Source organism: Trichosurus vulpecula, chromosome 7 (assembly GCF_011100635.1).
Source record: "Trichosurus vulpecula isolate mTriVul1 chromosome 7, mTriVul1.pri, whole genome shotgun sequence".
NCBI classification, from domain to species: Eukaryota; Metazoa; Chordata; class Mammalia; order Diprotodontia; family Phalangeridae; genus Trichosurus; species Trichosurus vulpecula.
In genome coordinates, this window is record NC_050579.1 from 225,943,242 (window position 1) to 225,968,427 (window position 25,186).

General features: G+C 38.3%; 1 protein-coding gene across 7 annotated transcripts in view; it reads right to left on the minus strand.

Annotated features, from left to right (window-relative positions):
* Positions 1-23,778: 23,778 nt before the first annotated feature.
* LOC118856549 (muscular LMNA interacting protein) overlaps positions 23,779-25,186 on the minus strand; it is a 386,664-nt gene continuing 385,256 nt past the window's right edge. For all 7 annotated transcript variants that reach the window (XM_036766910.1, XM_036766912.1, XM_036766909.1 and 4 more), the window contains one exon: positions 23,779-24,081. In XM_036766910.1, coding sequence (XP_036622805.1) covers positions 24,076-24,081 — 6 coding nt within the window. In that variant the 3' untranslated portion in view covers positions 23,779-24,075. The remainder of the gene's footprint in view (positions 24,082-25,186) is intronic.

Below are 25,186 nucleotides of genomic sequence, written 5' to 3' on the forward strand. Positions count from 1 at the left end.
CAGTGAAACAAACTGGGAAGAGGCCATCTGTCCCTTGGAGCTACAGCACACATTAGTGGGCTTGCAAGTTGGAGGTTTGGAAATTATACTCAGAAAGTGGAAACATAACTCACCAAACACCTTTGGGCACATTCAGGAAAATTGAATCCATAGAAAGAGGGTTGCATTTCAAAACACACTGCCTCACTGCCCTTCCCCTTCACACTGTTCTGTTACTCATCGTAGCTACAGGTATACTGGGCAACATGAATTGGATAATTCTCAAGTCTTGTTTTTGTTTTTGCTTTTCCCTTCAGCTGGGCAAAAAGGGAGTAGATAGAGGAGCTAGAAAACACATAAAGAGATATATTTTGGGGCTGGCCCAGGGTAATATTGATTCTATTCAGTTCAACCTGTGTTAATTGAGTGGAAAGTAGAACAATGAGGAAAATACATCAATGGTGTTGGGGAACTTGGAAATCAAATAGACGTGTGAACAGATAGATATAATAAAATGGAGGAAGACATGGCAGAGTGGCTTGGCCTCAGGAAGACATTGGGAGGTGGATCTCCCAACCAATACTCTCTTAATTCAACTTCAATGTTAGGACAAAACAAGACACTAGAAAGGCATTGAATAGTTACCAAAAGGTGGTTTACTTTAACGTAATCTGACAAGGATACCATGCATTTAGCTTTTCTGGATGTACCTCCACCCACCCCCATCTTGATATGGAAACTTTTCTGGTCACTGAAACATGATATGGTGAAGGAAATGGTGATTCACAGGACCTTCAGAAATATATCAAATGAGATATGCCCTGACTGCATGTGGGTTAGACTTGTTATGTCCTTGGGTAATAGTTATAATCATTACCATAATAATAAACATTTGTATGGCACTTACTAAGTAGCAAGCACTACACTAAGTACTTTAAAATAATTATTTCCTTAGATCCTCACAACAATCCTGGGAGGTAGGTGCTATTATCATCACCGTTTTACAGAAGAGGAAACTGAAGTAAACAGAAGTTAAGTAACTTGCCCAGTATCGCAGAGCTAGTAAATATCTGATGCCATATTTGAACTTAGGTCTATCTGAATCCAGGCCTGGTGTCCTATTTGCTACACTATCTAGCTATCAAGAAACTGCTTCAGGCAATGGGGGCCAATCAGATGCCAGGTTGCCTTTTAGGGGAAGCTAATTCCTGGTGCAAGAAGAAAAAAGAAACAATGGATCTAACCCATGGTGCAGGAAAATGTGGGGGAAATTATTCCAGTCATACGTGGGCTCAAGTCCTGCTTCTGAAACATATGGGCTTATGTGACCATGATCAAGTTGTTTTTTTTAAACCTCTCAGTGTCCTCAGGCTACCACCTCTCAAATTTTAAATCTCAAGTTAAATTTCTGATTGCAGATCTACATACATACCATGGAGTTCCTTGCTCAGGCCTAAACAAAGACAAAGACAAACAAAAATTAATAATTGGATGGCTCTAATTCCAAAAATGGAAAGGGCTGCCTTGTAAAGTAGTTAGTTCTCCATTACTGGATACGTTCAAGCAGAGGCTAAACAATCACTTGTTAGAGAATGATATAAAAGACTCATTGACCAGTTCAATTCAATCCAACAAGCATTTCTTAAGCACCCACTTCGAGCCAGACACCGTACTAGGCAATAAAGATATGAAGACAAAATGGAAAAAATACTCCATTGCCCTGCCAGAGCTTATATTCTACTAGGAGAAGATTCATTTAGGTGAGGGTTTGGATTAGGCCAATTCTGAGGGTCCCTTCTAAAGCTGGGAGTCTATGTTTCTCTGATTTTAAGTGCCACAAGAAAGCTTTGAGCAAAGTGACAGAGGAATTAAGAGACGGGAGCAATCCTTTATAGCTAGAGAGAAAAAAGAGATCTTTTGATCTGAAGTCCTGAAGGATGGCTAGGTAGAGAATGAACAATCAATTAAACAACCAGCATTTGTTAAACATCTATTAGGTGCCAGGGACTGTTAGGTTCTGGAGATACAGAGATGAAAATGAAAAGGTCCTTGTCCCCAAGATTTTCACATTCTATTTGGGAAAACAACACACACACATATAAGTAAATACAAATACACACACACACACACACACACACACACACACATATATATATGTATATATGTATATGTAAGTATATGTTTATACACAGACAAGGTAAATAGTAGCTGGGGTAAGCAGGATACGCCTCATGTAGGAAGTCACACTTGAGCTTAGCTTAGAAGGAAGTTACGGATTCTAAGAGATAGAGGGAAGCAGAGATTGGGGGGGAAAGTTCTGTAACCTGTAATGCATAATTTAGAGTAAGAAAAATTTTCAAGTTTCTGAAGCATTTGGTGAAACAAACTATGAAAAAATGACCAAAAAAGACCAAACACACAACTGCTTAGATTAAGGAGACATTATAAATATATCTAGACAAGAGTTTAGCAGTGTAGTCTATGCAGTAGGCACAGAGTAGGCACTTATTAGGTACTTAATAAACGTTTACTGACTGAAAAATGCAAGTCATTTCTGATAGAAGACTCACAGGCAAGGAGAAATAAGTCATACCTAATCTTGGAAGAGAATTTCCACATAGATAGAAACTGAAAGCCACCCATAGTCATAGCTGAAAAGTTCCATTGACCATTGACCAAGGAAAGTAGATCATGTGGCTCCATTCGGGTGACTTGGTTAATGAATCAGTTTGCAGATTCTTGAACTTTGAAACTATGACCACAAATCTCTTGAAGTACAAGCCTGGAAATCCTGTTTAGTAATCATTTTTGTTTGATGGAACCTCAGCTTGTAAATATTAATCCCACTAATTACCAGAAGGATAGAATCACTTGGTTGGAAATCAACAATCTAGTTAAAGGTTTTCTCTTGACTAGTATTCTGATGTGGAAGATAAGCTTACTTCCCTTAAACCTTGTTTCCTACTACCCATGTCATCTTAGCTAGAAAAATCATAAAAGCATAGTATCTTGAAAGGATCTTAGTAACCAGTTAGCCCAACATTCTCATTTTACAGGTGAGAAACCTGAAACTCAGAGAGGTAGCAGCACTTAGCACAGTGCCTGGCACATAGTAGGCACTTAATAAAAGTTGATTTATAGACTGACTAACTGATGGATCATGATATGAACTCAATTTAGCTAATCCCCAAATCAGTGCTATTTCCAGTCTCTTGCATTTCGTTTCTACTCACACAGTCACAAATACTGCATTGTTCATTCTCATCAGGCACAGAGGATAGAATATTGCATGAGGATTAGGAGACAGCTTCCATTCCCTTCTCTCCTTCTCCCTAGCTGGGTGTGGTTTTACCAATTATTTAACTGTTCTAGGCTTCAGTTTCATCATATATAAAATGAGGTGGCTGGCCTAGACCAGGGATGGGGAACTGTGTTGGTAAGCAAAATGGGCTCTTAGCACTTAGTTCAACCAAGTACCCTTGAAGAGTTTGGCTTTTGTTTCCTTTGAGTAATTCATTGTATTTCATTGAGTCTTACTAAGTGCTAATCCCCAGGCTCTAACCCCTATTAGGTGTTAACCTAACCTATGTGGATGTGAACCTCCCAGGGTCCTAAGGGGAGGGGCTGACTCAAGAGCCAATCATAGGAGCCTAAGTTTTGGTCATTCAGATGACGTTTGATGACGTCTGAAATCCTATAAGAAGAGAAGACAGAGCCGTTTGCTCAGGGCTCTCACTCTTGGTGGCATTTGGAGACTCCCGGGCAGCTGTAGCTAAGAAGCCCTCCAGCTTGTAAACCCAGATTTTGGGACTTTGTTAAACTCTGGTAGCTATGTATTGGGATTTGAATCAGACAAGGTCTGTCTGTTGATGTTTGTACTTTGTTTGTATTTTGCTCTGAAGGTCAGTATGCTGGTCTTTTCCCCTGAACTAAGTAAATGATATTTGTATGCTGAATTAAAGTAAGCTTGTCAACCCCTCAATGTAGCTTTCCTTAGTTAAGCAGATCAAAAGAATTTGTGCTTTTGCAGCATGCTGGTAGCATTCTTGTTGTTGGGCTTGGGTTGGTCTTACACACCCACAACAGCTGCTAGCTGGATTGTTGAAACAGGAACCTGCAGCCTTGAGGACACATGTGACCTTTACACTGAGTCCAAGTTTTACAGAACAAATCCTTTTTATTAAGGGGATTTATTCTTTGAAGTTTGGATTCAGTTAGAAGGTGATACTTGAGGACCCAGAGGGCCACATGTGGCCTTGAGGCCACAGGTTCTCCATCTCTGGTCTAGACTATAAGGTCCTTCTCTTGCCTAAATCCTGATTCTCTAGTGTGACTCATCATATTTTATTTTACATTTCAGTTGTCATGTCTACACTTACTGAACTGTAAGCTGCCTGAAGGCAAGAAATAATATTCTTTTCTTTCCCCTACAACCTAGCACATTGATCTAGCCAAAGCAGACAGTGATGATGATGGTGATGATGAAGATGAAGATGGTGATAATAATGATAGAATTTATATAGAGCTTAAGATTTACAAAGCATATTATCTCATTTTCTCCCCCACAACCACCCGGGCAGGTAGGTGCTATTATTATCACCTTTTTATAGAAGACAGGCAGCTAGGTGATACAGTGTGGTCAGGAAGACTCATCTTCCTGAGTTCAAATCTGGCATCAGACACTTGTTACCTGCGTGGCCCTGGGAAAGTCATTTGACCCTATTTGCCTCAGTTTGCTCATCTGTAAAATGAGCTGGAGAAGGAAATGGCAAACCACTTCAGTATCTTTGCCAAGACAACCCCAAATGAGGTCATGAAGCATGGAATACAACTGATAAATTACCTAACTAAATTTTTATAGAAGAGAAAACTGAGAGAGACAGAAGCTGAGAAACTTGCTTAGGAACAAATGGTAAAATTGTGAAAAATGTCAAAATCAGGTCTTTCTGACTCCAATCCTAACATTCTCTTCCCTGTACACTTAGCTGCCTCTGAAGGTACAAAGGTAACATTACACAGGGGAAAAATGCTAGGCCAGGAGTCAGGCAAAACTTTAAATCCAATCCTGCCTCCCACACTTATTAGCCATGGGAGCTTGGGCAAATAACTGTTCTGAGACTTGATTTCCCCCTGTGAGTAAGAAGAGAATAATAATGCTCATAGAGATAATGTATATGAATGGTTTTATAAGCCCTGAGAGCTTGGTATAAATGCCAGCTATATTTCCATTTGGAAAACAAGTGGGTTTTTAAAAGCCTTTTCCTAGCATTTAGGGGGAAGAGCCAAAATTGCACAAATGAATTTACAGAGTTACAGAATCATCCATTACAGAAGTTAGGGACCCTATCCTAAGATCCTCTGCACTCAGAGTTCAGCAGCAAATCTCCCTGGATAAATCTGACCTGTTTCCATTCCCATAGAATCTGGCCCTGTATTCTGCCAGGAAATACCTATTTGTCACCATTTAGAACTGGCCTTGGCCAAGGATCAGTAAGGGCAACAGCCACAGGGTCTCTGGATTTAAAAGAATTTCAGAGGAAGTTGGAAGGCTAAACTGTCTATATAGGACCAGCCAGGAAAAGATGCATTCGCTCCCAGGGTAACTGAGTTTGGTAGATTGAAGTAATTATTTACCTGGCTCAAGGTCCTGTTACATGGCCATTGTCATGAGACTATAGCCTGAACAATGTAATTCATTTCTCACAATCCCCCACTGAGACCTTTTTGGGGTTCTGGTTTTGACTCCGCTATTTCAGATCCCACCCTCATGTTGAGTCTTTTGAGATCTCCTAACCAACTCACCTTTCCAGTTCTTAATCTGGACTTATTCACATTCCAATCCTTACCCTAAACAGACACTTTCCAGCTTTGACAACCCTATCATACTCTCCAAGTCAATAAGAAAGAATTGATCAGCATCATGAAAACCACTCAACTATTGCCTCAACCTTAGCCCTCTCCTTTGCTCCCACAGCAGGACAGGGGGGAATAATGTTATCTTGATAACATCCAGTCAAGGCCCTAGGCCAGGGAAGGGAACCTACAGACTCGAGGCCACTTGAGGAGTGAAGTTTGGATTCAATCAGGCCACACTTGAGAAAGCAGATGCCTAATCCATCTGTACTCAGGATACATGTGGTTACATGATTGTGCTATGCCATATACACATAGGCAGTATTGTCCAGTGACTGGAGAGCCAGACATGGAGTCAGGAAGAGCTGGGTCTGAATCCTGGCTCAGATATTTGCTTGCTGGGTTACTCTAGACTAGTCACTTTCTGTCTCTGAATCTTGTTTTCTTCATCAATGTAGCATCCATCTGGACTTATTTTTCCAGCTCTCACTGTCACTGGCAGGTTGGGACATGATATGGGCAACTGTTTCCTCAGATTCAAAGCAGGTGTTGGGGAGCAATGAAAGGGGGTTCTCTTGTTACCGTAGCTTATGAGCCTCTACAAATATCTTCCCTTTAACAGTCAGTCATTGAATCCAATTAACTTTTAGGAGGGGACAAAAGGCTTTTTAAAAGGACTTTTACTGAAATGGTATGGCAAAATGGTAGTTACAAAGTATTGCCTATTAAAATCAGCGGCATGCATGCCCACAGATACACAATGAATCAGATCCTTCAAGCGTGTAGAATATTTTCTTTCCATCTGAAATGGCTTTCCCTATATATTTCAACACCTGTTTGGGGCCCTATAATCCTTTAACTTTGATAAATTTAAAGAAAATCTAACCCTGCATCTCTAAAATGGGGGTATGAATAATGGCTACTTCCAAGAATCAATGTGAGGATCAGAAAAGACAACTTTTGTTCAAAAACCTGAAAGCTAGGTACGATGAGGAGGATGAGGATGCCAGTTATGGATGCTAATACTTACTTAAACATGATACAGGCTGAGAAGCTTCAAGAAAAGGACTTAGGTTACCTCATGGACAGACTGGAGGAAGTTGTGGCCACCTACAGCTAATAATACCAACAATAATAAAACTAGCAGTCAATATTTGTATAGTGCTTTAAGGTATGCAGAGGCCTTTACAAATATATCTCAGTTGGTTCTACAGTTACAGAGAACAGGATTGAAATGATAAGCAATAAGTATGGTAGAGGAAAGGGAAGGTTGGCATGTGACTACATTGAACAGTAAAAAACATATTTAGGATAATAGAATCATTGATCTGGAGCTGGAAAGGGCCTTTGAGGATAACTAGCTCAATCCTTCATTTAAAAGATGAGAAACTGAGGCCCAAAAAAGCTAAGGAGTTTGTCCAACATTATAAAAGTAGTTAGTAATATGCTTTTGCCTTTTATTATTTTGCCTAGCCTCTAGTAAAAGTCTACCCAAGTTGTTAAACTGCCTAAGGCAAAGAGCCTAAACAACTCTATAATCACTGTATAATAGGCTCATGAATCTAAAGCTAGGTTTTTCTGGGGTTTTCTCCAGCCTCTAGGCCTGACAAGAAGACAAAATTCTCTTTGGAGGAAATCCTCTAAAATTACTTTCTCAGTCGTCCAACAAGTGTGAGCTGGGAGATTAGAAAGGATCCAGACACGTCAAGCTAACTTCCTTAGGTAAGTTTTGGCTCTAGGAGAAAGCAGAAGGAGAGTGAGAGCTTGGATAGACCATTCAAGCAAATATGGGTTTCTATTCATTGATTTTCATTATTAATTGTAGAATCAAAGGCTGTATTTTGCAACCGATTTGACAGGCTAACATTTTTTCTCATAAGCCTAGAAAATAGTTCTTATGAAATCAAAAATGACCTTGTGCTGCCAAAGCTGATTTACAACTTTATTCTCACACATTCTGCTTCATTTAAGTCCTCAGAAGTAAATAAAATAACCTCCCACACATTTGATCAATTGAGGTTGAAAAAATCTGGGGGCATTTTTCCAGTTAGGTGTCTTTTGAGGTCAACAGGGACCTTGCTGTCAGTGTTTTTCCAATACTTATCTCCACCTTAAAACTAATATAAAAAATAATAGATGATCTATACCCTAAAGTAGTCTTCATTGGATGACTGCCATCTTAAATTGTGGGTACTACAGTCCTACCCAACATATGAAGTTTCTCTATATTACCTATTTCTGAGTAGTCTTTTGTTCCTGCATTTTTTCTTTTGTTTTCTATTTTTAGAAATATTTTATTAGTGTCTTAATTTCATATGATGATTTCCCATCTCTAATCTGTATTAAAGCCTATCTTACTATAATGGGGACTTTTTGTTTTCTTTTGTTTTGGAGTGCTCCTCAGCACTAAGGTAATCAAGTACCTTCCAGTTGCCTTTGTTTCAATCAAGAGTCTTTGATGACCTGCTTAAGTTACAAGAAAGCCCCAGGCCTATACCCTTTACTTACTAACTGCTAAGCCTAGGCCTATAGCATTTCACTGATTGGGTGTGGAGCTCTCAGGCCCCTAAAGAGTATATATACATACTCAGAGGTTAGGATTTTGCTTTGGGAGCTCCCCCATTGGGAGAGTGTTGCTGTGGAGACTCTGGGTAGCTGTTAAGGAACCTGCGGGGGGGGGGGGGGGGGGGGTGCCGCCGCCGCCACCGCCACCGCTACCGCTACCGCCACCACCACCACCTTGAAAACCCAGGTGTTGGTGCTTCTCTCTCTGGTAACTATATATGTATAGCTTTGGTTGAAAACTAGAAGCCTGTCTGTTGATTTGTGGTATTTGTTCTGTTTATCTTTTCTCTGTTTGAAATTCCTGTTTGTATTCTCTCTGAAGTGCATGGTGCTGGCTTTTCCCCTGAACTAAGTGAATGATATAAGATTGGTATTTTTTGTTTGTTTTTTTTGCTTTTTTTTTATTTTGGAGGAAGGAAGGCAGGGCAATTGGGGTTAAGTGACTTGCCCAAGGTCACACAGCTAGTAAGTGTATATAAGATTGGTATTTTTTGTTTGTTTTTTTTGCTTTTTTTTTATTTTGGAGGAAGGAAGGCAGGGCAATTGGGGTTAAGTGACTTGCCCAAGGTCACACAGCTAGTAAGTGTATATAAGATTGGTATTTTTTGTTTGTTTTTTTTGCTTTTTTTTTATTTTGGAGGAAGGAAGGCAGGGCAATTGGGGTTAAGTGACTTGCCCAAGGTCACACAGCTAGTAAGTGTGTTAAGTATCTGAGGCTGGATTTGAACTCAGGTCCTCCTGACTCCAAGACTGGTGCTCTACTCGCTGAGCCACCTAGCTGCCCCTAAAGTAAGATTGTTAACCCCTTAAAGTTGCTTTCCTCAGAAAAGCATATCAAAGGACCTGTGCTAGCAGTTCTCCTGTGTGCTGGTGTTATGGGCCTTACACAGCCACAGTAGCTGCAAGTAACATTGTTGTTACACTTACCACAAAGGCGAAGAAGCAAAACTTAAAACTCAGAGACTATGTCTGATAACGTATGCAACATTCTGTCTTTGTAGTCCCCTATGCATCTGCTATGAAGAGTTATGTTTCATAATTGTCTTTTTTCCCTCTGACCTTCATTGTTTTCTCCCTTAACTTTCTTAGCATTTAATTTCTTTTTAGTGATGTATTCTTTTACATCATTAAATTCATTACATCTGTCTTTGGGCTATATTTCTCTCTGCAACAGTTCATATTCTTCTCGTGTTTCTCTGAATTCTTCATTTTCATATTTTTACTATGCAAGGTTCCATTACATTCATACATAACAGTTTTTTTTTTTCCAGCCACATATCAAATAATGGGAACTAACTTTGTTTCTACTACAAAAGGGTGTGCTTATAAATGTTTTGGTACGTATTGGACCTTTATTTAAATCTTTGAATTCTGTGGCTCATAAGTCCAGTTGAAATATCATGGAGACAACTTACTTTTCTTGCACAATTGAAAATATAAATTAAGAATGCTCTTGGACTAATTCATATCTCTCCCAACAGTATATGGGTGTTCTTGTCTTACCAAGTGCCTCTAACATTGACTGTTAATGAATTTTTTTTTGTCTTGTTCTGTTTTGGTTTTTTGGTCATCTTTTATGATGTGAGGTGAAATCTCTGAAATGTCTCAATTTAAATTCCTCTTAGTATTATGACATAGGTTATACTCTGGAGCATTTATAGTTTATGATTATTCTTTTGAAAACTTCACTTTCTTTTGTCATTGATCTTATCTATTGGTGAACAATTATTGTCATAAATTTGTATTGATTCCCTGGATGTTTTGCATATATGTGCCAAGTCCTATGTTAAGCACTAAGGGTAGAAGTAGAAAAAAGAAGCAATTCCTGCTCTCAAAGAGCTTACATTCTAATCCAAAAGATAACAATTGTGTGCATGTGTGTACATATATATATATATGTATAAAAATATGCATAAATGCAAAGTGAATAGATACATATACAAAGAAAATGATAAAATACAAGGTCATTGGGGATAAAAGACACTAGCAGATGGGAAATCAGAGATGGTTTCATGTAGAAAATGATGCTTGAGCTGCATAATTAAGTAGACAAAGAATTTTGAGAACAGATATATATATGTGTGTGTGTGTATATATATATATATATATATATAGGTATATAGAAGTGCTTCACCATCATGGACCTTTCCATGAAGTTTCTGGTTCCAAAAAACAAATCAGCATATGAAATAATCCCAGGGCAACCAGTCTTACCCAGAATCCCATGGAAGTTAGGGGTAGTTGCAGTTCAGTTGCTTTAATATACTCAGAAGGACAAATATACTAATCATGAGAAAACCAAGTAAAGATGAACAGAGACTAGAAAATTCCTTTGCTGTCAGGGGATACAGTCAATGGGATCACCAGACAAACTCTTTCTTTCTGACCAAACAAATTCTCTTGCTCTGGGGAAAGGGACACTGTCTAGCCAGATTGCTTCCCTTTGTCTAGTGTTGTTTTTTTCTTTCCTCCTGCTCTACATTCCTTTGATATACTAGTCCAGCTATACTGCCAAAACCAGAAAATTGTAGTAGTTCCATTTGTCTTGCTCTTGTTGGAGACAGGCTAACTCCTTATGGTCATTACTTTACAAATAACTATAAATCATGCATCTAACAATACAATCTAGAATATTCCTAGCAATTAAAGTGAGTTGTCACCAGCCTAGACTTTCATTCTCTAACCTTTTCTCCTTTCTGAAGATTAGAATAACTTTGGTCTATCATCAGTGCTGTGTCATCTCTCCCCTTTTCCAGGATATTTTTTAAACTGTTCATGTTAGCTCAGCAATTACCTCCACCAGTTCTTTCTGTACACTGGGATGTGTTTTATCTGAGGCTGGTGACTTGTATTCATTGAAAGTACCTAGGTGTTCCCTTTTCATCTTCTCCCTTATCTTGGATTTCAAAGGTAAGCCTTTTTTTAAACCAATACTCAGTAGTCTGAATATCATTTTTGGTAGGAAAAAAAAAACAGAAGCATGCCATCTCTGCATTGTCTGTTATCCTCATCCAATATTTCCCAAGCAGCTGGCCTATTCTTTCTTTGATCTTTCTCTGAAGACACTTCCCATTTTTAAAATTCATCACATTTTCAGAACATTATGAACTATAAGATTAAAATGGTCTCAATTTAAAAAGAAATGTTTTACAGAATTTTAAAGGAGCAGAGTAGTGATTAAGAGTATGGTTCAGAGAAATAAACACAGAACTGGGTTTAAGGAAATTTGTGTTCTGGTCCCAGCTCTGTCATTAAATAGCTATTTAATTTAGGAGAAACCATTTTCACCTGTCTCAGATTCACTTTCATTTTCAGGAAAACTAGAGGATGAGATTGGATGTTTCCTAAGAAGTAAGATCCCAGCTCCTATGTTCCTACCATGGAATGCTACCATCCCACATTTAGAGCTGAAGGGGACCTTAAGGAAAATCTTAATTTTCAAACCTTCAAGTTTCAAATGATTTCTTTAGTGTAGATATAGATTACAATCCTTTTAGACCTTAGGTCTTCATGATTTGCCATGTGAAAACAAACAAACAAATAAACATAAAAAATAAAACTCACTGGATGCCCAATCTGCTTGCGATGGATTTCTCTGGCTTTAATTAAATTGGTCCTTTGATGATAGTCACTAAGCCAGTACACAGTCTTTCTGCTTTACAAGACACTACCAGAAATTATATTGCCCTGGCATACCTAACAGTATAATCATGCTGTTAATAAGGATTTGCGAAGTGGTAGCTACCTAATTATATATAAGCCAAGCATTGTGCTAGGCACTAGAGATGCCAATACAAGTGAGTTAATACCTGTCCTCTAGGAACTTACAAACATTCTACTAATTGTGAGCACCAAGGATCACTTCCATGCCACATGGGGTATTAAAGTAGGATGTCAGTGGAGAGTCAGGTCAATATTGAAGTAAAACAAAAAGTTTATATAAAACTTTGACCCAAAATTATCTCTTAAGTGCCTCTTTCATAACTTTCATGGTTGAAAGATGTTTAATGTGGTGAGTTAAAGGTATTTGGGTAGGCCTTAGTTATTTTTTTTTAATTAAGAATGAAGAGAAACATTCTGCAGTAGGTCATTCACAGCTTTCATTTTCCTTGGCAAACAAATTAGCTCTGAATATACCTTTCTGCATGAACACACATTGAAAGCAACAGCTGTGATATTTTTAGAAATTAAACATTTATATTTGATTTTAGGATTTAACTTATATACAAAATGCATGTTGGACATGGCTAGAGGGGTAACCTCTACCTATTGTTCCTGTTTAAATCTCCTGTCTGTGGAGTGCTAGAAAAAATATTCAATTATGCTAAATCCTCTCTCTCTCATTTTAGATATAAGGAAGCTAAAACAATATGTGATTTGCCTAGGGTGCTATGTTGCCTAGTATTCCAAATCAGATAATGCTCTAAACCAGTATTCTGTATTCAAATCATTAAAATAGGAGCTCACTTTCCCCATATTTAATTTTTTTTTTGTTCTCTGCATCCCAAATTGAATTAAAAGAATGTATCCATATCTACCAGTGTCTCTCCTTCAATCTTACCCTATAGTTGAACTACAATAGGGATCCCGCCCAAATTCATTGTGTAAAGTCTGTGGAAAGATAATGATTTTAAATCTATTGTTATTAAGGAAAGTTTTCTGAGTCTCTCTCCATAGCCAAAACCCCAACTAATGTTTTTTTTTTCCTCTTTTTCTATTGAAAATCAGCCACGTGAGTATTTTAATCTATTTTAAAAGAATTATTTGATATTTTTTATTTGTTTGTAATAATTATTAGACCTGAAAGGATTACCATAAGGTATATATTTTATTAATTATCTCAACCTAACTCTCCCCCAACTGTGGTCCATTCTAATCTTTAAAGGCTTCATGAATGGAATTAAAACCTAAAGCAGTTTGAGAGATATGGCAGAAGCAGTTCAGGGAATCAGGAAATGTTTCATGTTGAATGTAGTGCTTGCGCTATACATTGAAAGAAGCAATCACCTGATGAGGAGATGAGAAAGTGCCTTCCAACACAAGGTGGGGTGGCCAGTGAAAAGATTTAGAGATAGGAAATGGAAAATTATGTGGGAGAGACATTAAGATGGTCAGCTTTTCACGTAAGGAAAATCATGTTGTCAGCCAGGAGGAAAAATGGACTGGAATAGGGAGAGATGTGGAAACAGGGAAAACATTTTGGAAGTTATTGCAGTAATCTAGATGAGAGGTGATGTGGGCCTAAATTAAGGAAATAGCTGTGTGAGTTGAAAGAACTTGAATGTGGGAGCTATTACAGAGATATAAATGACATTTTACAAATAATTAGATATGTGGGTTGAGGGATAATGAAGAGATTACAAGCCTGGGAGACTAAAAGAACGGTGATGCCTTTGAGAACAATAGAAAAGTTCCAGAGAATGAATGAATGAATAAACAAACAAATAAATAAAGCATTTATTAAATGCTTACTATGTACAAAGCACTGTGCTAACCATTGGAAATACACATAGGACAAGTAAGATGGTACCTGCCCTAAAGAAGCTCACATTCCAATGAGAAAGACAATGTGTATAGAAGGCTTCAGCTTCAGGTTAGATGGAAAGGTCTCACAGGGCTTAGCATGAAGCAGTAAAGTATGTGGAAATTCCTCTTTTTAATGTCATTTCCAATGATAAAATTCTATCAATTTCCAATGTTGAACCACGTAACAGTGCCAAGGACTGTGATGATGAGAACTTTCTTTTGTGGGTCTTCAGGAGCTGTGGCTATAGCACTCACAGAGGAGTTGCCAGGCAGCATCTTCACAGGGATTACTTTGAAACATGATAGGTGAGGGCATTGGGCTAGAATCATTACTATTGCCAAGGCTCTTGGGCTCAGATTCCTGTTTCCATCAGGTTCTGAAGGAAAGTGGTAGACAAGGTGGGGACTGATTTGCCCAGCACATTCTGCCTCCTGTCTTTCATGCAGGGTGCCTTACTAGGTCAGCTGGGCTGGCTTGTCAGTGCTGTGTACAGCAGTCAGTTTGAGGGGTAGATTGGGGTGGAGAGAAATACAGTAAGTTCTGTTTTATATATATTGAATTTTTGAGCCCTCTGAGATAAATAGTTTAAAATGTTCATTCATTGAGCAATTCGTTGGTGATGTAGATCTGAAGCTCAGGGAAAAGATCATGGATGGAGATTAGCTAGACAAACAGGTAGAAAGAGAGAGAGATGCATGCTAACATATGAATACGTATGATATAGAATATATACATAACACCTTCATAGATGTGATCACGAAACTCATGGGAAGCTGATGAGGTCATTAAGAGAGAGTGTGGAGAGAAGAGGAGAGGAAAAGAGAAGAGAAGAGAAGAGGAGGGGAGGGGAGGGGAAGGGAGAGAGGGAAGAGGAGACAAAAGTATTCAGGACAGAGACTTAGGGAACACATATGCGAAAGTGGATATGCTAGTTACCTTGATTTATTTGAGCTGCCCAATTACCCAAGTAACCAAGAAAAGCTGTATGAGAACTGGTTGAATTAGCTAAGAGACACAGAGGCTTGACATACCAACCATCCTTTGTGGTGACCAAGAGTAAGCCCAACTAGCCATGCAGTAAATCAGAAGCTCTGAAGCCAGTTAAGCTCATACCAGCTTTGATGCAGACCCTGAGCCATTCAGTAGTTTATGGACCTTCAAGAGACATCCTTATCTTCAGAGACTCTCCTAACTGTTGGTTGCGGGGCTCTCAAATACATTCTGTTTTATGGTTTTTGGATACATTCCCTTATCTAATTGTTTATGCTCAAGCCATGAACTGTCAGGCCTATTTATCACCAAGAATGCCTTCTGATTTGTGTATCAAAGGGCCACAGCTCTGACACCTGGAATTCCTCACTTCCCCCTATTTTCTGGATCTTCCACTCCCCTTGGGAATCAGGCTCCCTACCTAATTCCTTTCTTGGACCTGCCCATTTCCCACCTTTCTCCCCAATTCCCTCCCTTCCTTTGTTTGAAAAGTATAAATACCTCACCTTTTCCAACTGGGCTTGGAACAGATGAAAACACCGTCTTGCTGTTCCAGCTTGCAAGCTCCTTCTTGGGCAATAAATGCATTTATAATCTTTGTAAACTGTGATTGTACTCTGGCTCATTCCAGGTCCCCCTTTTTGGACCCAGAGTTTCTCTCATTTTAGCAGTTCACAGTGGTTTTTGATTGAATACCTGAATACCTAAATACCTGATCTATATGAATGATAATCCAGCAGAGATGGAGAAAGAGCAGTTAGGCAGAAAGAAAGCCAGTAGAGGCTAGTGTCTGGAAAACCTACAGAAGCAGAGCATATCCGAGAATAGATGGTAGTTTTAATGTTAAATGGGGCAGGCAAGTGGCACAGTGGATTGAGCATTGGGCCTAGAGTCAGGAAGACTCATCTTAGCAAGTTCAAAACTCTGACCACAGACACTTACTAGCTGCGTGACCCTGGATAAATCACTTGTTTGTTTGTCTCACTTCCTCATCTGTAAAATGAACTGGAGAAGGAAATGGCAAACCACTCCAATATCTCTGCCAAGAAAACCCCAAATGAGGTCACGGAGAATCGGACACGACTGAAAAATGACTTAACAACAAACAACAACATTTTATCAAATACAGTAGATAAGCAAAAAAGGAGGAAGACTGGGAAAAGCCCATCTGATCTGGGGATGGAAAGATTAATGGTAACTTTGGAGAGAGAAATTTCAGTTTAATTATAAGGTTAGCATCTAGACTATAAAAAGTTACAGAACAGATAAAAGTAAAAGAAGAGGAGGGAATGAACTTTTCTTTGGATATTGGCTAAGAAGCCATAGCATGCTGGCTTGAGGGGATAGTAAGGCATAAAAAGGATTTTTGTTTTATTTTGTTTTGTTTTTTAAAATGAGGAAGATTTAGTTATTTTAATAATTCAGTAGGAAAGGAAGCAGTAGACATGGAAAACCTGAAGGTCTGAAAGAAAGGGAGGAATGACTAAGGGGGAAATCTACTGGAGAATTTGAGAGGTGGTAGGATCAAGGCTAAATGTCATTTCTCAGTGAAAAGAAGAAGATGAAAGGCAGAAAAGAGAAATGTCTAGGAAGAAGGAAAGCTTATTCACTATGGAATGTTAATTCCAGAGAGTACAGAAGTACAATGTGAATGGCACAGGTGGTCTTTAGGAGGATATAGAATGGGAATAATTTGCTCTTATAAGAACAATGATGGTAATGATTATATATATATATATATATATATATATATATATGTATATGTGTGTGTTTGTGTATGTGTGCATGTATATATAAATATATTATGTGTATATGCATGTATGTATACCTTCCAGATTCAAGATGGTATACCTGGATCCCTTAACTTTTAGATTTAATTGTCAAACCATCAAGCCTTGTGTGCTTTGTTCTTGGTATAATTTTATCTTGCTGTCTTTCCACTAAGATCTTTTCTACATGTGACTTTTAACATAGCACTAAAGCACAACTGAACAGTTTGAGCTATGTACATGCTGCATGAAACCTCTATCCTCAATAGGGTTCTATGTGGAATTTCTTGTCTTGCAGTGTTCCATAAATAAAAACTTAATTCCACATTTTGAAATAGAGATGTAAAGTGAGAGGGAGACAGAGACAGAGAGAGATAGAGAGACAGAAGCAGAGAGCAAGAGGAAAGAGATAGATAATCTCCAATACATGCTGGTGGGTTTTCTAATTGTGGCAAGGTCCAGTTCTTTGAAGTGGAAAAACATAAGACCTAATGAAATTGTGATTCTTATTTGAATTATAAAATATATAATTTTAGAAACACTAAAGAGCCTATTCAAGCTTATGCCACTCAGGAAAGCTCTAAACTTTTATTTGATTCATGGCATATCCTTGAATGAAGCTTCAACATGGTTCTATTTAGAGATTCAGTTCTTTTATCAGAGAGTAAAAACCTGTCATTAGCAATGAGGTTGTAAGCTCAGAGGAAAAATAGACATTTTAATTCTTTTCCTCAGGAGATCACTCCATTGATTTTATGTGGAAATAAATCCTGGGTAATGGGAAATTTCTCTGCAGAGTAACTAACTTGGATTTCAGAAACAAAATAAGGGCATGATTCGATTCTAAGTGGTTTTTCTTCTTCAGTTCTGGGATACCTGTTTTGTGTATAACTAAAACACAAGCAGGGCAGCTAAGACATAAGACCAACATGAGATTATTGGAAAGGAAGCCTACACAAGTTTTCAGTGTCAATTTATTTCTTTACTTTGATATGACTCATGATAATTTTTATATCCTTCATTTGCATGGCAAAAAGGGGACACTTTTGTGTTTTTGTTTTGTTTTGCAGGGGGGAAAGCAGGACAATTGGGGTTAAGTGACTTGCCCAAGGTCACACAGCTAGTAAGTGTGTCAAGTGCCTGAGGCCACATTTGAACTCAGGTGCTCCTGACTCCAGGGCTGGTGCGCTACTCACTGTGCCACCTAGCTGCCCCAGGGGACACTTTTATAGTGAAATTGTTCTCTCTTCTTCCCACCCTAGATCCCCACCCCACCTGAGCTCTTCCAAATCAGACTTCCACTCTTAACTGAACGTTAATAAAAGACACTGAAGGATACACAGTGGAGAATGAATTCTTTCAAATAGAGAACAGACCCAGGAAAATCACCTCCTGCTTTCCCAACTGGTTTAGCAGCTGGTTTAAATGTCAAGGCCTGGAGTCAGGAAGACTTATCTTCCTGAGTTCAAACGTGACCTCAGACACTTCCTAGCTGTATAACCCTGGGCAAGTCACTTAACCCTGTTTGCCTCAGTTTTTTCATCTGTAAAATGACCTGGAGAAGGAAATGACAAAGCACTCTGGTATCTTTGCCAAGAAAACCCCAAATGGGGTCATGAAGTCAGGCACAACTGAACAACAACAAACCTGAAAAGACCTGATATGGTTAAATAGCCAGCTCCCATTCCTTTTTTCATTCCTGCTTTTGCCTCTCAGCTGAAGCTTTCACACTCTCTGCTCCTCACTAGCAGTTGTCATGGGACTGACTTCATTCAGCTGAACCTCTCAGTGTTTTTATTTTAGGGATTCTGTTTGGTTATTTCTGAGCCCCAATCTATTGCCCCCAAAAAGTTTATTTTCCTTTACATTATTTATAAAGCCTCCTCTCCCTATTGCAGACAAAGACCAGAGTATCATCTTTTGAATTTACCCTGAGAGTGCTCACTGCATGAGAATTTGATCCCAAGTGCTTGAGTGCTTCAGAAAATATGAAGGAAATGCATCAGTAAGCCTTTGTAAGGGGAAAATCAAAATGTCATCAATACTCCAAATAAAAGGAAAAGAAAGACTTCAGGCCAAAGGAATTGAGAAAGATAACAATAAAGTCATAAATCAGAGACAGAATGTGATGTACAGTCATACAAAATACTCTATAAGAATTTTAGAAAAGCACCATGGGAAAAACTGTATAGAATGTAACCCCATTTTAAAGCCAGTCTAGAAATATGTCCCCATTAACGTTTAAGTCACTGTGGCATACACTGGAAAAAACACCAGATTTAGCTTCAGAAAATGTGGGCTTAGGTGAATCCTTTGCTACCTTTGTGACCTTGAGCAAGTCTTAAGATTTCTTGGTCTCTGTTTCCTCATACCCAAAATGATGGGGGTGATCTAGATCACAGGGTCATAGGATGTTCATTGCAGAGCTAGAAGGAACCTCAAAATCCAGGTTGCCTCATTTTGTTGTTACTGTTGAGTCGTTTCAGTGATGTCCAAATCTTTGTGACCCCATTTTGTGTTTTCTTGGCAAAGGTACTAGAGTGGTTTGCTTTTTCCTTCTGCAGCTTACTTTACAGGTGAGGAAACTAAGGCAAGTAGGTTTGAGTGACTTGCTGAGGGTCACACAAGTGTCTCAGGCTGGATTTCAACTCATGAAGATGATCTTGATTCCAATCCCAGTTCTCTAGCCGTGTACCACTGAGCTGCCCCTACAGATGAGGAAATGTTGGCCTTTGCCCAAATTTATATAGATAGTAAGCATCAGATGAGTTCTAAAGTTCTTTAAATCTTTAATTTTTATGAAGCCTCAGACTCAGATACCAAGTATTTTACCTTTGAGCATCAGGACTGAGGCAAGGCAGCCTCCACACCAGAAGATTTGGGTTCAACATTGTGCTGGTAAATGTTTAACCACCAGCTCTCCAGGGAGAAAGATGGGCACACTTTCAAGTATAATATGCGTTAATAACATTTTCTTCATCATTTTCTTAAGTTTAGGTGATAAATAAATCAAGCCTTGATTTGTAGCATTTGCCAATATCCATGGCGTAAATATACTGAAAATTTAATGATCTGGTCTCATGAGCCAGTAAGAGTTGGCAATAAGCACACCTCTGCCTGGGATCCAATGTGGATCCTGACATGATTTAGAGCTGTATTTGTTAACAAATCCCAGTCTTTCTGAGCTCCAATTTTCCCCTTTATGAGAAGGACATAATGAAACTAGCACTGTGTACTTAACAAGTCTGTGGTGAGAAAATGTAAGTTCTTTGTAAACTTCAAAGAACTAAATAAAAATGAATAAGAAACAGCATAGATAGTGGATAAAGAGACAGCCTCAGATTTAAGAAAAATGTTTCTTTTTTTAATTTTTTTTGAAAAAATATTTCTTAACATTTTACTGAGTAGGCCTAGGCAAACCACTTAACCTCTTATGGTTCTAGACCTTAGGAGTTAAATATGCATCCCAGGGTCCAGAACAGTGAAGTGGAATCAGATTAAAATAAAATTGGAAGATATTTAACAAAATAAATAAAAATACAATAAAAAATAGATAATGTTACTGTGTGGTTTTCTAAGTCAATATGCAATGGCAAGGATCTACTCCATTTCTATTTGAGCGTGAAACCATTGCTAAAAAGAATTCTCCAAGGCTATAGACTTCAGAGAATGTTCTTACCTGAATTGGTAGAGGGAGTTCTACATACTGATGAAAATACAGGTCGGATCCCCATCCCTATCTTTGTAAGTGTGAGTTATCTATACCAATGAAACTCTTTTCTTGGAAGGAGCACTGATTCTGAGTCAGAGAACCCAGGTTCATATTCTGCCTGTGATACTATCTGTATGACCTTGGGAAAATCACTTAACCTCCCTGTTCCACAGTTTACTCATTCATAAAATGAAGGACATGATCTAGAATCAGGGGTCAGCAACTGGCCTATGAGGTAAAAATGTTTTTTATATTTGCAAATACAATGAGACTTTATTTAAAAATGAAGAAACCAGAGCTCACTGTCTAAACAAAGGAGGCAGCAGGCTAGATTTGGCCTGACAGCTGTAATTTGCTAACCCTTGGTCTAGGTAACCCCTGGGATCCCTTCCAGCTCTGAATGTATCATCATTTTCTAATAACCTTGCTTTAATTTCTAATTAATAAGGGTCCTTTCATAAATGGAAATCCACTAAGAGGATAAAAAACATTATTTTTGTTATCTGAAAATTTTTTTCCAATTACACATTTTTCTTTCTGCCAATCAAGAACAGAAACTTTTAAAGAGCCCTGTCTACTGTTTGCATTTTATTTAGTAAACCATGCTTCTTGTATTCAGCATGCTTCTTGCTTGTCCAGAGTTCATTAAGCTCTTATCAAAGAAAACAATGGTCACTAGAAGGTATGCATAATGATAAGGTCATGTCAGGCTGCACCAAGGAGAGAACAGCTACATAGAAATTGACAGTCTGAGAATCTGATTTGTTAAGTCCCTTCCTAGTAAGCAGGCAGCCATTAGTAAATTGACAATCGCTGCATTGACAGACCTGAAAATTTGTGAGAGCTAAAGAACATAGAGCTCAAAAACACCTTTTCCAATACGGTAGTAGCAGAAGAAATGATGTGCTGCATAATGGATTGTGTTGGCGTGAGTGAGGAGGGGGAGTTCAAGTATGACATTTACTAGCATTGTGACCTTGGACAATTTAATATTCCTTAGCCTCAAGCAACCCACTAAGACTGAGTTAAAGACTCGAATAAGAGAACTAGTGTGAGCAATCAAGTACTTCTTAGATATTCAACTACAGGTCAAGGTCTTTTGGTTTGATTTTATGGAGTGCTAAACCAGAGGTGGGTGGTGAGGTTTCATAGTGGATAGAGTGCCAGCCTTAGAGTCAGGAAGATGGAAGTTCAAATCTGGCCTCAGATACCAGCTGGGCAAGTTAGTTATCCCTGTTGCCTCAGTTTCCTCATCTGTAAAATGAGTTGGAGAAGGAGATGACCAACCATTCCAGTATCTTTGTGAAGAAAACCCCAAATGGAGTCAAGAAGCATCAAACAACCTTGAAATAACAAATCAGAAGTATTAACATACATATGTATTCTTTCTCTCATTTTCCCTAATTCCTGTCTTAGAACTGTGTCTGTCCCTCTGTAAAAGTCATTGCTTTGGGAACTCAAGAGCTTAGGCTCCCTAAGTCTACATTGGCAGGATAGTGATAGTCACACATGGATTGTGGAATCTGTTTCATTTCTTTGTAGTCAAATTTTCCACACACACACACACACACACACACACACACACACACACACGCATGCACCCCTTGGATTCTTTCTTATTCTATCTGCCTCCTAGCATATGACCACAATTCTTTCCTCAGATTCTTTGTCTTATTACTCCTCTGGACCAGGAGTTCTGAACCTCTGTGTCATGGACCTCTTTGGTAGTCTGATGTAGTCTGCATACCCTTCTTCAAAATAATCTTGGTTGCTTAAATACATAATTGAAGGAAATGCTAAATTTCAATTAGAAATTAGTTAAAATAATGACCTTTTTTCCTTTTCTAAGTTCCTGGACTTCCTTAGGTCTACTGAAATATAATGTAAAGGTTACTCTGTATGAATGCATGACACTTGCAAGTAAGAGAAATTGCAAATCAAAGTAGCTCCTATGTTTCACCTCATATCTAGATAAAGCACTCTTTCTGGGGCTACTTCCTTTATTTCCACTCATTTTTAGGTCAAATCTACTAAGAGAGAATAGCAGTTACTCTCTTCAGGATTCTAGGGGCAACCCAGAGGGACTAGGGTTTCTAGTACTCTTATTCATAAGCCCCCACTGGTGTGCTTACAATTAACATCAGCCAAGTAGACTTCCGTTAACTTTTGGAGGTGGTATTTGCCTAAGATGGCACATAGTAAGAGCAGATGGTACAAAACACACACACATTTCACCTTGCATACACAAGGACATTATGGGGATTCTATTACAGTAGTCCCAATACCAGGAGAGGAAGTGACAATATTAGAGGGGATGACAATATTAGAGGAGAAAGGGAAGAGTATTTGAAAGATATCACTATGAAATCAACAAGTGTTGGCAACAGCTTGGGTATATGGAAGATGGGGTTAGAGATGGTGATGGTTCATGAATATTCCCTAGACAGTAACAGGCCAGTGAGGCAAAGGAGAGAGTTTGGGAGAAAAAAATTAGTCAAGTACAGAAATACAGGGTGTTCCTAAAGTCTGGACACATAGACAAAAATGCATATTTTCAAGAAATGAAATGATTGACATTTTCAATCACATTTTATTTAATTTGAATATTAACAAATAACATCTTCAATATGATTTCCATCATTTGTTTTGCAAAGATTGATGCGCTTTGTAAGATTCACGTGAACTCGACGCAATAACTCACTAACTCCATATTGTCATCAATTTTAGTACATTCACTGTTGGAATATGAATATGAAATCATATGATGTTATTTGAAGTTAAAGATGGTATTTGTTAATATTCCAATTAAATAAAATGTTGAAAATTTCAATCATTTCATTTCTTGAAAATATGCATTTTTGCCTATATGTCCAGAGTTTAGGAACACGCTGTATATTAAACTTAAAATACAAAACAAATGAGACACTCATAAAGGAAACATGCATGGCAAACAGAGTACCTCCTAAGACTTAACACTGGGAGTCCTTTTCCCCCTTTATAGGGTCTTCATGATGTTCCCCTTAGGTGCAGCTGGTTTTAATTTAAATTAATTACTAGTTTCAAGGGTCTATGGCTCTGTCACACATAGGCATAATTTGAAGCTCAACTATTGGTGTTTTTGAGAAACATGATATCCCCCCCACATCTTATGAATCACTGTTAGTTGGGTGTACCATGATGTGTATCATGGAATATAAACTAATTAAACTGGTGGTTTGGAGAGCTATCTAAATAGAACCATGACTATTACTGATATCTCACGGTAGACAGGATTCTCTTTTTCTTTTTAAATTAGTTTTCATTATAAAAAGTAAAGTAAAAGTTAACAATGTGTAATACATGAATTTAATAAAACTCTTAAAAAGAGAGACAGATCAGAGCCATGACTTTACACCAGATGCGCTTTTATTTGGTATCTAAATATAAGGACATGTAAGTATCGTTGTCAGCTTGACGGTGGGCATTAAAGCTCTAGTAACATCTCTGGAAGTATATCTCTTTTCTGCTGAGTATTAAGAGGCTGCTTCCAATGTTCTATGTCTGCAGGGAACTTTTGTGAGTGCTACTGCTGCATTGCAATTAATAAAGGGAGAATTCTGTCTGAAAACCAAAATGTAAATCTATTGAGCACCAGCTTCACAAAGGCTTCCACATCCAGGGTTTTAGCTCCTGCTCTGGGATCATTGCTGCAAAGGAAAAAAAGGCACATTTTAAAAGAGAGTTACATAAACATGTATCTATCAAAGTTTGAGATTTTTCATCAATACGTCTCAATTTTCCTTAACGTGTGATTGCATTTTTTAGATAATTAATTTTAGTGAGGGCAGCTAGGTGGCACAATGAATAGACTGCCAGGCCTGGAGTCAAGAAGCTTTATCTTCTTGAGTTCAAATCTGACTTCAGATATTTATTAGCTGTGTGATCCTGGACAAGTCACTTAACCCTGTTTGCCTCAGTTTCCTCATCTGTAAAATGAGCTGGAAAAGGAAATAGCAAACTACCCCAGTATCTTTTCCAAGAAAACCCCCAATGGGGTTATGAAGTCCAACACAACTACATTGCTATGCCTCAGCTACTTTTGACTCAGCTCTTGTAGGCCACTTCTCCCATTGGTGAGTTCTCAGATTCTCCATTTTGGGGGAGGCCCCAGATCAGCCATCCTTTATTGCCTGGGCTTGGCCATCATATCCCCTCCCTAGTACCTTCTCTTCCCTCCCATCCCTCTATTTTTTAGCTCTCCTTTCATGCATCTTTCCCATTAGAACATAAGCTCCTTGAGAGAAGGGGTCTGTCTTTTTGTTTCTATTTGCATCCCTATCACTTAGCACAGTGCCTGACACCAAATAAACATTTAATCAATGCTTGTTGACTAACTGATGGACTTGGCAACTGCGAAGTCCAAAGTTATTCATGTCAGAAAAAGATAGGTACATTTGTGGTATAGATAAAAGTACAAGGTAACTAAGCTTTTACCTTTCAGCTAAGAAGTTTGGCAGGAACAGATGGTGTTGATTGTCAATAAGGAAAAAAAAGAGGAGAATATCGAAGCATGTGATGTTAGGACTGATATTGACTTTAGAGGTCATATAGTCCAACCGCCTTGTTTTAACAAAGAAATTCAATCAACCAACCCATAGACAAAAATTAATTGTCAAGTAGGCATTGTAGGAACCTTCAAGGAGCATACATTCTTCAAAAACCAAAGAATTATAATCCAGGATTTCTGATAATATTTGAGAGTCAAAAGCATACGAAATTCCAAGCAGGTAAAAAATACTGTTAAAAAAAAAA